The following is a 13,668-nucleotide window of genomic DNA, read 5'->3' as shown; positions in this document are numbered from 1 at the left end:
GAGCATCTCCAAAACCTGCAGCTATTGTGGGGTGTACATAATCCGCAGTGGTCAGTAGCTATCAAAAGTGGTCTACTGAAGGAAAGTTACTGGGTTGTGAGGAGTCAAGACTCATGCATGTGTGGAGCGACAGCTGGTCTGTGTGGTCCAATCCAACTGTTGCTGTAGCTGAAAGTGCAAAATAAAAATAAAAAAGTTAATGCTGGTTGTGAAAGAAAAGTGTGAAAACAATTGGAGTTTATTTTGTAGAGGGCTGACTAGTCTCCAGCACAGGTAGGTTGTGCATGATGACCCCGGGCCACTGCTGACAGCACCTACTACAGGCATGTGAGCATCAGAACTGGACCATGGAGCAGCGGAGTAAGAGACGAAGATGGCCTGACCTGATGAATGATGTTTTCTTGTTCTTTTACCATGATGGGGAAGACATGGCACCAGGATGCAAGACCCGCCCTCCTGCCTTTGCCTGGAGGTGTGCTTTTTCTTCAAGTGTTCAGCTACGTATCAAAGAAAACCCAGGTTTCCCAGAAGAGCATAATACTTAATGAAAGATTAGTCAATACGCCCGTAGATTGTTTGACTGTTGTGGCTGATTGCATACAAGAGTACAAGAATAAACAAAGATCAGTGTTGGTCATGCAGGGTGTACAGTACATATAATAAATATTGATATGTTTTATTTCCAGAGCACTCCTGCTCTAGTTAAGACCACTATCACCAAATACTGTTTTCCCAATGACGGTTCGCGGACTATGGCTAGTATTATACTAATACACTCAAAGACCTGTAAATATTCTGGTGTCCGCTCCTTTTGACATTTAAACACACCCCTACTGCTTATCACCTAACTTTATATTCATTTACACTGAATACTTCTGCATAATGCTGTAAAACATGCTGAAATTCCATAGATCAAGTACCCTTTAACTCTATTGACAGAAGATTTTACGCAGCACCACCCACCCAATAAATGTGTCTAGTTTACGCCACTGTGTAGGACAATGTACAGCGTGTGTTTGTTCACGTATAACCCATGTAACACATGAGCACTGTGAATTGTGAAAAGAGGCTCCTTCAGTGGAAAACTCCATGTAAACACGTCTGAGACTTTAGAAGAACAAAATTGCAAATAGTTTGAGTTTAATGCACTTTTTCAAAAAGAGGACGTCTGGTCACCCTATTTTCCTTATTGTGTGTAATGCAATATTTTGTCTTCAGCCTCAGTTTACTGTCCCAGCTTATGAAAAGGGGTGAAACAGTAGATGCAAAAATTGTAATTCTTACAAATACTTATTGTTTTCAACATTCAGCAATCTGAGAGACTACAGAGGAAGTAAAACTAGTCTCAGTAAAAACACAAGTGTTAACCCTATAAGCACTGGTCAGCCAACGGCTGCAGTGGTTCTGTTTTTTGAATTTCAAAGTACAGAGAAAACACGATTCATCATGTACTTTTCATTACAGGTCCTAACCTACTACGCATTGGGTGACTGGTACAATGAGTGTATTCATTCGATTTCTCAACATTTGTTATGCTTCTCTTCATTCCCACGTGTTTTTGGGCGGTAAATGGGTCCAAGTGTCTTAAGCCACCCGGACGTGGTAAGGTGTGGATAGAAGGTTTTGCCTGGAGAGAGTCATGAAAAGTGGCAAAGAGTCCTCACTCTTTGCCACCCGGGGAGCATATTGGGGGTTAGGTGCTCGCTCAGGGCACCATAGCCATGGACAGTGCGGGAAGCGAACCCCAAGCTATGCCCTCTGTTCAAATGTTTGAACGGTAGTGTAATTTATTGAGATAATGGCTATATATTTGTAACCCTCACATTGTGACCCATGTGTTGGGTCTTATGGGTCATAAATCAGGGTTCATCCAGGCAGTGAATACTGTTGGTGATCTCCCATGGTTAGTTTTGGAGTGACCCAGCTGCCCTGAGCACCTCGGCCTTCTGTCTGTTGACTCATTTGTTATTGTTGCCGATCGTGTAGTACATCAGCCAGTGTTTTGTGGTTTTGCACGCTGTTAAATGTGAACCTTTGTTATTATTTGACCGATGCATGTATAATTTCACTTCTTGAAAGACAGCTTGGAACATCTCAAGACTGTTCAAATCAGCAATTTACTGATTCGCTCTAGTATGAGTCAGGGTTTGGTTAATGTTTTAAGGAAATGTAGTGTCTCCTTTACGCAGTATATCTACTAGGGAGAGCGAGAGAGCACCAACAAGTTTATTATTTTAAATGTGAAACACTCGTAGCACGACTAGTAGGAAGACAGGTTTAAATTTCTGCATTCAGGTCATGCTGCAATAGTGTAGTCTATACAGTAGTATAGCTGTAAAGTATAGTCTATATATTGTACAGTTACATAAACACGTTTGCGAGGAGGAAGTGCGGCATATATGATGGTACACAGTAACATCATTTCCCAGAAGACCCTCAGCTAAGCAAGAAGTAACGGCAACAGTGTTCTGTTCCTCATATGTGTAATGCTTTACTTTTTCAACAGCAATAAATAACCTACTAACAATAAAAGGGGAATTTTCTCATTCTATCCACCCAGCCTCCGTCTGGTCTAGTGTGTTGACTCATCACATTTGTTCTCAGCCGTGTCTGCGTCTGTTAGACACTGGTCACCCAGTGCCAAGCAATTCGTAATATTAATTTGATAAGTATATTTAAACATACTTTTCGAATCAATATTACAAATTGCTTAACAAAGACATACAAGTCTGTGATTATAGAAACAGGCACATAAAGCAAGGGTTGTGTACAATAAAACACACAATAGTACATAATTACAATTAAAAGTATCCAATACAATTAAAACCAGGAAAGGCTCCCATATACAAGTATGTTTCAAGTAGAGATTTAAAGGAGATCACAGAGTTTTCAACAAGCCGATCATTTCATAACTTTGAGGCCCTAAGTGTGAACGCCCTCTCTTTTCAGCCAGGCCCCTAGAATCAACAGTAAACCTTTTCCTGAGAATCTCAAGTTGTGTGCTGGCCTGTATGCCACTAAAAGCTCAGTCATATAACCAAGGGTGCAGCCATGAAGAGTTTTAAAAGTAAGCAGTAACATTCCAAAATCAATCCTAAAACAGCCAGTGGAGACTGGCTTGTATGGTCTGAAGTCATGAAATGAAGTTTTGGGTCAGAGCATTAAAAAAGCTATTGGAGTAATCCAGCGGTGACAAAATTCACTACACTACACTACACTACACTAAATTTGTCACGAGGCTGACACGGAGAGACAGACAACCGTTCACACTCACATGCACACCTACACCACAGCCAATTTAGTATCACCAATGAACACAACGAGCATGTCTTTGAAACATGCAAACTTCACACAGCCCTTCTTCCTGTGAGGCATCAGTTCTAACCACCACACCACTGTGCCGCACCACAGTACATACATAGAAACATAAAACATTCAGGCGAGCACAAGGATAACCAGTCAAGGGCTAATATTCTTGCACCTCAGCCTGTTTAACAGAATACTGTGATCTATTGTATCCTAAGCATCTCTCAGGGCTTGTCGTACCAGCACTGAACACATCCCATCGTCGGCAGGCATCAAGTCATCTGAGAACTTCAGTGGGGCAGTCTCTGTGCAGTGATGCATCCTGAAACTAAATTGAAGGTTCATAATATAGACAGAATTGACTCCAATGGCCGCACTGAAGCCGCACTGAGGCAGCTATAATAAATCACACCTTTCTGCAATCTGCATCTGCTGTGTGGTACTAAAAATCTTGACCCAAGAATATTTTGAGGACCTATGAGAGATTTTTAGATGCATCCATTTTGTCAGTATCGTTCTGTCTATTTGTCCAAAGCTTCTTTAACACTTTTTTTTAAACCACAAATGACTTCATATCCTGTTATGTCGTTAAAAGGCACCTAATCACATAACTGTTCAGTAAGTCTCTGTGCATCCTGTCATCTGAAAGGGTAAGAAATCTTGTGCACTTGATCAGCGAATAGCATAATAAATTATGGCATTTAATTTGTTTTCTTGCAGCTCATTCCGCTCAAGTTGAACGTGACTAACAACTCATTGTTCAGTTCTTGCCAAGTGAGCACTTTCACTTCTCCATCTGGGAAGAAGTGTTTTGTAAAGCAGGTTTCTGCTTCCCACTGGTTAGACCTACACATTTTGACTTTTGTCACGACAGTGGGGAGTTTTATATGTTGAAATATATAAAAGATAAATCCGATCTCCGGCTCTTGTAGGTGCACAATCTTGAAAATAGAACAGTTTCCATGTGGACCAGCGATGCACTGTCTGCCCGGAAAAAGTTTGCAGCTGGCTGCAGACATGCTGTAAAAATGTGTCACCATTTCCTTAAACCAGTGATCAATTTTCACTACGGCCGTGTTCGCATCTGTCTAAAATGTTTCAAGATTCGGTTCCCGAAATGTTCACTTCTTCTTTCTGAGTCTTCGTCATCTAGTGGTAAAGATGTGAAAAGGGTTTGTCTGACGTGCTTATGAGTAGAGTGTGTTGTCTTCACTCTTGGAGGGTTACTGGTGTTCTACTGACTTCTACTTAACTGCAAATATGAATCAATATGAGACAGCCACAGAAGATTACTGGGTAAGTGGACATTTTCCTAATCTTTTATTTGCATTAATGGAAAGAAACTCAAACTGCAAAGTGAGATTTAACTGCAAGGTCAAGTTGGCAAAAAATTTCTTGGTTATTCTTCATGTCAAAAAAATTGAAAAATGAGTATTTAAAATATGATCACTGGAATCCTGTGTGTGAAGTAAACTTTTCTTTACTATCTGCTTTCTCTTGTGTGCAGGATTTCACTGATGAAAATGACACCATGTCCCCAGAAACAAGTGGGGTAAGCGCACAGCCATGCCCTCAGGAAGACAGCTATGGTTTTGCACAGAAGTACTCCCCCACTGTTTTCAGCCTTGTGTTTGTCTTGGCGTTTGTGGGCAACGTTCTGGTGCTGTGTGTGATCAGACGCTACAGAGTCTCACAGAGTGGTGGGGCCTGTGCCTTCTCTCTGACAGACACCTTCCTCCTTCACCTGGCCATTTCTGATCTCCTGCTGGCATTCACCCTGCCTCTGTTTGCAGTGCAGTGGGCTCACGAATGGGTGTTCGGCCTGACTATTTGCAAAATCTCCGGAGCCCTCTTCTCCCTGAACCGCTACTCTGGCATCCTCTTCCTGGCCTGCATCAGCTTTGACCGGTACCTGGCCATCGTTCACGCTGTCAGCTCAGGCTGGAAACGCAACACCTGCCACGCGCAGTTTGCGTGTGCCGTCATCTGGGTGGTCTGTCTAGGACTGAGTGGAGTGGAGATTGCTTTCAAACAGGTGGAGTTGACAACTATCGGCAGCAAGAAGGTGCCCATATGCGTGCTGATGTTTACTGATAACTCCACCCAGTGGCACGTAGGATTACAGTTGACCTTTTTGATTCTGGGTTTTGGGCTCCCCCTGCTTATCATGCTCTACTGCTACATCCAGATCTTCAGGTCTCTGTGCAATGCCACTCGCCGCCAAAAGCGCAAGTCCCTGCGCCTCATCATCTCCTTGGTGTCTGTGTTTGTCATCTGCTGGGCACCATTCAACTGCTTCCAGATAGCAGATAGCCTGTACAGGCTGGGTGTGGTGCAAACTTGTGAGTTTGGCCACGCAGTGGATATCGGGACTGTGATCACTGAAAGTGTGGGGCTAACTCACTGCGCCTTGAATCCTCTCCTGTATGGCTTTGTAGGGGTAAAGTTCAGGAGGGAACTAGTCAGGATGTGTAAGGGCCTGCTGGGACAGAGAGGCTTTCTGGGGATGGAAGGGTGGAAGGAGAGGAGGCTTAGGAAAAGCACAGGATCATTCAGTTCTGCAGAAAGTGAAAACACTTCTTTCTCTGTCATGGTGTGATACTTCTAAGAGACTTACCACAAGCAGAGGAAGATATAAGTGTGCGGTTTTTGTGTGAGGCTAGAAGTTGGTCTGAAAGTGTATAGTAAACTGTAGCAAATGGAGTCAAAACTATTAAAAATGCATCAAGACTTTAAAAATGTTCTCAAAGCAGTAAGGTTACTGCCTGTTACATTGATGCTTTGACATCTACTTGTTTATGTAGTGCAGCTTAAGAACAATATTTGGTTAGTTTTTTTTTGTACACAGTGAAAGATGAGAATCAATTGCCACTTCCCCCTCGCTGATGGTGTTGCCAAAGGTTTCACATTGACACATTGATTGTTGTGTCCATAGGTCACATCTTGTGAAATCAGTTTTTTTTATACTCCTAAAAAGCTTGTTCAGCAGTTCAGAGACAGACTGTGGCTTCGCTTCTGAGATGCGTGCCAGATTTCACTCGTGTTTCCCATAAATTTATGGGAAACATTTTCCCTCATGAAACTGTAAAAATGACTGTATAAATGTTTTTGCTTCTTTTTACCATGATATGTATAATGTTTTTTTTGTGCAGTACTGTGTGCTACAAAAGTGGAAATGCCAGTGACTCATCTTAAAATTTGTATGTTACATTGAAATTCTTTAAAATTTTCAAATAAATGCAAAATGTCACGTCTGCTATGCACTGAGTTTTTTGCAGGTTTCCTCGTGGCACCTTGAAATGAGCACAATATGCAAAGGACAAATGACTGGCAAAACCTAGAGGCCAGTGGAGTATTCAGATCATGTGCTGAAATCAAATAATACATAATACGATGTAAATAATATTAAATATAAGAAAACTTAATTAAAGGAAAATTATAGTCAACAAAAGTCAAAAGTGCAGCTAATCATTAGAATAATCACTTAAACACTATTACTTTGTACTGAGTTTTTATTTCAGGTGCTTTGATAAATGATTGTCAATAAAGATATTCTTTCTCAAACTACAAGAACTCTTTTTTTTCTTTTCTCAAACCACAACTTTTTTTTTTTTTTTTTTGTCAAAACCGGTAAATGAAGCAGTCAAATAACAATGAATAACAATAACAATTTACACCAGCCATGACATTAAAACCACTGAAAGAAGAAGTAAATAACATTGACTATCTTGTGACAATGCAGTCTTCTGCTGGGAAACTTTGTGACCTGGCATTAGTACCACCCTCCTAGACCAGACCAGACCCCCCCACCCCACAGCAATGACACTACTTGATGGCAGCAGCCATCCCCAGCAGGATGCAGCCTGACACAGACACAGACACACACACACAAAAGCGGTTTGGGAACAACTCAAAAAACATGAAAAACAGCACAACACCAAATTTACTAGGTCCCAGTCTGATCAAGCCAAGCCTGATCCACAGAGGCTCCCCTAAAGCTATAGGACTCAAAGGTCCCCGCTAACATCTGTCACCAGACACCACAGACCACCCTCAGAAGGCCCATGGCCATTCTCTGATTAGTCACAACAGTTTTGCAGTCACAAGGGAGACCTACACAATATTAGTCAGAGGTCACAGTGTTATCCTTGGTTGGTGTATGGTATCAAATGAAGTCTTACATTAAAAATCCTGCTTCAATGAGTAATCAGCCAAATGTACTATGAGTATCAATTTAAACGTCTTCACTGTAAAACGACCCAGTGACTACAGTATTATGTGAATGCAGTATTTAGTCCAGGTAAATGTTTAAAAGAGCACACATGTACAAATAAACACTTGTCTGTATTTTATATAACAGACAAGTATATATATATATACCCATATATATATATATATATATAATACATATATATGTATATATATGTATAGATACATATATATATATATATATATATATATATATATTATAATATAAAATATATAAAAAATATATATATATATATATAATATATGTACATACATATATATGTATGTATATATGTATGTATATATATATATACACACACATATATACACATATATATATGTGTGTATATGTGTATATATATATAGTAGTGTGTGTGTGTGTGTGTGTGTGTGTGTATTGGCTTATTTATGTAATTTAACAGAAACTACGTCTTCTTTCTAAGTGTTTTTTTTTTCTTTTTAAAGTGACTCGAATATGTGGGTAAAATAATAATTCCACGTAAAACCGTCATTCTCTATTAACTCCAAACACAACATCTCCATCTAGTGGCTCATCTCCTTGTCTGCTCTCTGTCCACGGCTCCTTTGTTGTCCTGTCAAGTCAAGCACGGAAGTACGGGTATGTTCTCTTCAAAACAAAGCACACGCTTGCCACAATAGTGATTTCAGTCACTTATGCTGAGTCATTTTAGCAGATCTAGTGTCTTCACTCTAAACCACCTCATTCTTTTGTTCAGTCTTTTTTTATTTTAGATTTCCATGTGCAGGTGGCGCAGTGGCTTTGATCGATTTTTATTTTTATTTTGAAAAGCAATTAATCGGATATAGCTGCTTCGAGTGAGTTTGGAGAGTTGTTAGATGTGACAACAACTGTGTGGTGACATTTGAGGAACCAAAACAATCCAGTGGGGCAGGAAGGTTAGAAAGACAACGCGCAAGTGTCCAGGACGAGGACTTATTACAGACTACATGTGAGGTGCATCCGGGAAGTAAAACTTCCATTCGGTGAGCGCATCCCCCTCCGTAATCGCACTTTTCTTCGTTGACTCTGGTGTGGTTTTTATGTTTTATGACACTTGTCAGTTTAAGAGCACTTTTACATATCGCGTTGAACAGTTAGTCTGTAGCCTGATTATTATCTCGTCTGTCCTCCATTCAATTCACGACCACCCTATAGTTGCCAGTCGCTCAGAGCTCGTTGACCCCGGTGTGAAGGGTCAGGAGCAAGCCAACGTGTTGGTCCGGTTTATCGGACGGGTGAACCACGGTGGGCGGAGGCAATACTGTCCTCGGACTCTTAATGTGACGTGAATACGTGTGCAGATAGTTGCAAACATCTTTTATGCAAACGTTACGCTTATTTGCATTGTATCCGTGCTCTGCACCAAGTTGAAAACCGCTCTCCTATATGCTCTGTAGGCTGCCAATAATTACTGCGCCTTTTGCTTTCTGTTTCCCTTTAGACGCATATCGCAGGCTTTCCAAACATGCGCCTTATCTCTGCACCAGACATCCGCTGGTTTCACAGAACGCCTTGCTTCACCAAGATTTTGAATTGGCAACAGTCCGTGTGCATAATATTATGTCGCATATTTTAAGTGCCCGTGTTTATTTGCGCGCAAGCAAGACCCGAGGGGAACTGGGCGTCCGGTGTTACGTCATCCTCTGTGACCATGTGAGTTGCAGTGGGTGTGAGTTTCAGCTTGCTAATACAGTCAGCTGGACTTCCCAAAGGGGGACTTTTAAGACTTTAGTTCGCAGTCACCCAGCTGACAGTGCACAGATCCAGACTTTATATACACTGGTATTTCTGACACCCAAGCCTGTGAGACTGCTGTATTTTTTATCTGAACCTTTTTTTTTTGTCTCCACAGTAGCTCATGGCCCTCGATTTGGAACTTCATGGGATATTTGAGGAGAACAGCACCTATATGGATTATGAGGATTATGAATATAAAGAGGAGTCTGAGCCAAGTAGCAGTAACGGCGTGATATTCCAGATTCTGTATGCTGTGGTGATGATTGTGGGCCTGCTGGGGAACGTACTGCTCCTGGTAGTTCTGGCTCGAAGGAGGCGACCGTGGAGGTCATCGGACATCTTTATTGTCCACCTTGCTGTGGCAGACATCCTGCTGCTCTGCACGCTGCCCTTCTGGGTGGCACAGTTTGGTCATTGTGGCTGGTGCACTGAGATTGCCTGCAAGCTCTGTTTAGCTGTCTTCAATGTAAGTACCAAGTGTTGTATAGAGACAACTAGAGACTGAAAGTGAAAGGGAGATTTTTTTTTTTCCGGAGCAGCTATGGGAATATTGTTTTTGGATCGACCATGTATGCCCCTATTTCCTGCTTAAACAATATTCTTGACAGAACAAGGGTCATTGTGTTTGTGTTGAGGAGTCCTTAGTGAGTCTGTTGTCAGTTGGCTGGAATGAGAATGGTGCGTGCGTGTGTGTGGGTGGGGGGTGGGGGCTAGGGGACAAGTGACATGTATGTGATTTTTATAGTGTTTAATAAAATTATGGTCCTTTTTTTTTCTAGATCAACTTCTTCTGTGGCATATTTCTGCTGATTTGCCTCAGTCTAGACCACTACCTGTCTGCCCTCCGCCAGATCAAGTTCAACGATCAAAGGAAGCGTTTGTTGGTTCATATCGGCTGCCTGTTGGTCTGGCTCATCTCCGTGATCCTCACCATTCCAGGGTGGCTTTTCCCGTGGGCCAAGAACGAGCAAGGGCATGAGAAAACCCAGTGTATTCACAGCTACCCGCTTTTGTCACGCCAGCTCCACCACACACTCGGCTTTGGAATACCTGGATCCGCCCTGGTCTTCGGCTGCATCTGTATTTTTCTAGAGCTGAAGCGCAGCCTCCAGAGGCCTGCCATGGTCATCCTGCCTCTAGTGGTGGTATTCCTTCTCTGCTGGATGCCGTTCAACATCACACTCATTGTGGACACCTTCAAGAGCAGCAGCAAGGAACCTCACAAGGACTATCCTGGAAACAGTGAAGGTTCCTTGACAACAGCTCTTCTGTTCACCTCTGCTCTAGGGTTCATTCATGCCTGCCTCCGGCCTCTGCTGTATTTCGTTCTCTGTGGCAACTTCAGGAAACAGATACTGGTCTTGCTGAGATGTAGTACAGTTGAGTCTGAAAGCTCGCTGTGGAAGCTGGTCGAGGGGGCTCCTCAGTCCAACCACAATACTGAGGGACAACAGCTCAAACAGTTGAACAGCGAGGACAAAATGCTCAGTGCTGATGAAAAACCCCTCTCACAAGTGATTTGAGTCATGTTCCTTCCCCATGGGGAAGTTTGAGCTTATGTCACGGCTTAAAAAAAAAAAATAATAATATGCAGTGTAATGGTGACAAATGTATATTTATAGACAACCAAGTGACTCTGGCATCGGTGTCAGACCCACATGATGACATGGTTGTTTTGTACTTTTATTTTGGAATCACTGTTGATTATGATATTAAGTCCATCACCTAAAAGCATGAACTGTCTATATACATGTATTTTTATATTTGCAATGTTATTGTTATTTTACATGAATCACCCAAAGTAATTAAAAAAGAACAATTGTCATCTGTTACATAATTGCCTTTACAGTATAAGCTAATATCCCTTCAAATGTTAATACGTTCTTGGATTAAGTGAACTGACAAAGTTTTTGACTTTATTGTTGGCAACACGGTGTAATAAACTGTTTCACTTTTCATTTACTTGTTATCCGTCCTATAGCAGTAACTGCAATGGAAATTCCAGTGTTGCGCAAGGGGTGTGTGAATCCTTGGAGTGCAGTGAGGAAATTTTCCTGCGAAGAATCTCACATGCTCTCTCTTTTCTTTTTTACTCCATAGTTGCAACATCAGTGTGTGTCTGTGCGTGGAGCATTGAAAACGCACTGTTGCAAACAGGTGGTGACGTCGCAGATCAGGTGACAAGTGAGCAAGGCGGAGGTGGAGGAGGAGAAAGAGAGAAAGCCCTCTGTTGCTGCCGCAGCCATTTCATTGCTCTCTGTTTAGTCTCATCTGAAGACTTGTCGTTTTGTTACACAGAACTGTGTAGTGCTTTGTGCATAAGAGCAGTTGGCTGGGGTGTGTGTGTGTGTTTGGGGGAGGGTGGGGGGTGGTAGATGAAGGGAAACTGGAGAACATACAATGCTACTGTGACAATCACTCCACTTGTTAAGCTGAATAACATGTCTGTGGTCTACATCTCCATTACTGTTCTGCAGGTTGTGGCCTGCCAGTCAAGCACAAGTGGCCAATGTATCACTGATATATACAACTGATACAAATGAGAGCTTAAATGAAGTTCTTTTTCCATGTGCTGAGTTCTTTTGAAAACTCCCTGTTCAGTATTTTGACACGTAAAACGTTTTCCTTCTCAGCATTCGTCTTCCTCTTTCTGAATGAGGCTTGAATACACTTGAGTTCGTTTGGGACTGCGGGGTCAAGAAAAAATGTGACCTAATCTAAAAATGCTGGTAACGTTTAACAGTGGATACAAATCATGTGCTCGGTTATAACTGAACTCAAGTCTCACACCAAGTTCAAGTGTTACTTCCTGCTTCACCTAGACCATAACTAAGATAGAGATAAGCAAACAACACGCACACAAAAAAAAACACATTGTAACAGAACAAGCGCAGTTGACGTCAGCTGGATGTGTTTGAAGTAGTTTGCGGCCAAGTTTATTTTTTATATCATCTTTAGTCTACCCTTTGCTGCCTCAAGGCTCATATGTGTATATATATATATGTGTGTGTGTGTGTGTATATATATATATATATATGTAATAATTAATATATATATATATATATATATATATGTATATATAATATATATATATATATATATATATATTATATATATATATATATATATATGTATATTATATAATATTTACCATGTACTGACATACTGGTTGTTGCTATGAGCTCTTATGCTGCCAGCACACTGCAGAAGTGTGTTTTAATTTAATTTAACTTGTGGAAGTGGTGGTGGAGGAGACACAGTCTGCAAGGTTGAAGTTTAATCTGTGGTTGAGGATGCACGTCCGCTTTTTTGTCAATTTGCTTCAGTTTCCTGTCAGAAAGCTCTGAAATGTTTCCACAGAAACGGATACTTGTGGGTTTCCTTTTTTCTGTATTATCACACACATTGTTCACATTCCCATTGTAATTATATTATAAATATAGATGCTCTTAGAAAGGTTCTGCGCATGAAGGGTTCAGAAGACCTGAGACCTTCATGAGGTATAGACACCCGAACATAGCCACGGTGCTTTTTCAATAATTAATTTGTGTTTAATCTGCAAACTAAAACAAACACAGCTACAAAAGAGGAGCTACATGCCTTGCCTATAAGAGGACAGAGACCAGAGCAAAGGCACGGGTAAACAGGAAAGCTCTTGCTTGTGCATAAATAAAAAGGAGCAGTGATTTGGAGCAGGATTTTAACTTATCAGCTAAAACTAAAACATACTTGTTCTATTGCAAAATTGAATCCTGCCGTGCAAGTGTGTTAAGCCTGAAAACGGTAACAGATTACAAGTATAATTTCTCAGTCCTCTTTATGCAGCAACAGTTGAAACACTTGAGAAGGAGAAACTCTTTGTAATATGAAATACAAATCACCAACAGAAAAGTGCATGTATCATTATTATCTTTGAAGCGTTGCTGCTCGTTGTGAAGGACATCTCCTCACGTGGTTTCATCATCGAAGGTGGGTGTACAATAATGGTCTCTGTGTCTTTGACAGAGTCCTGGAATACGACACTGTCTCACGCAGCATACGCATGTATGCATGCCCAGATACCCAAAATACCCAGATGCTGCTTTACTTGCAAGGCAGGACATGTATGCATGATTATTTTGTAATTTCCTTTTAGGAGCTGATGAAGCAGAAGGTAACGAACTGTAGTCTAACAACAATTTTCAGCTTTAGTTTAGTTTTCTAGCCATTTTACCACATATGCAAATATGTGGTAAAATGGCTAAGTAGGTCATTTGAACGTTGACAGATGCTTTTATGTATTTGGTGTCAAGCAATGAGCTTAGTTCACAATGAATTCTTCGAGGCAAGTGGGAAAAGACTTTTGAAAGAGTGAA

General features: G+C 41.2%; 2 protein-coding genes across 4 annotated transcripts; both read left to right on the top strand.

Annotated features, from left to right (window-relative positions):
* Positions 1-3,940: 3,940 nt before the first annotated feature.
* Positions 3,941-6,556, top strand: cxcr3.2 (chemokine (C-X-C motif) receptor 3, tandem duplicate 2). The gene is made up of 2 exons (XM_047597618.1): positions 3,941-4,602; positions 4,814-6,556. The coding sequence occupies exons 1-2, from the start codon at positions 4,567-4,569 to the stop codon at positions 5,903-5,905; spliced, it is 1,128 nt and encodes a 375-aa protein (XP_047453574.1). The 5' UTR covers positions 3,941-4,566; the 3' UTR covers positions 5,906-6,556.
* Positions 6,557-8,334: 1,778 nt separating this feature from the next.
* LOC125015741 (C-X-C chemokine receptor type 5-like) lies at positions 8,335-11,271 on the top strand. Of its 3 annotated transcripts, none has more exons than XM_047597673.1 (3): positions 8,335-8,559; positions 9,432-9,779; positions 10,093-11,271. In XM_047597673.1, the coding sequence occupies exons 2-3, from the start codon at positions 9,435-9,437 to the stop codon at positions 10,834-10,836; spliced, it is 1,089 nt and encodes a 362-aa protein (XP_047453629.1). In that variant the 5' UTR covers positions 8,335-8,559; positions 9,432-9,434; the 3' UTR covers positions 10,837-11,271. The 3 variants fall into 3 exon arrangements, with proteins under 3 accessions (XP_047453629.1, XP_047453627.1, XP_047453628.1); XM_047597671.1 differs by having other exon boundaries at positions 8,337-8,559; positions 9,429-9,779; XM_047597672.1 differs by lacking the exon at positions 8,335-8,559 and adding an exon at positions 8,905-9,229 and having other exon boundaries at positions 9,429-9,779.
* The last annotated feature ends 2,397 nt before the right edge of the window (positions 11,272-13,668 follow it).

This window comes from Mugil cephalus, chromosome 11 (assembly GCF_022458985.1).
Source record: "Mugil cephalus isolate CIBA_MC_2020 chromosome 11, CIBA_Mcephalus_1.1, whole genome shotgun sequence".
NCBI lineage: Eukaryota > Metazoa > Chordata > Actinopteri > Mugiliformes > Mugilidae > Mugil > Mugil cephalus.
This window is presented reverse-complemented; position numbering and strand designations above follow the sequence as displayed.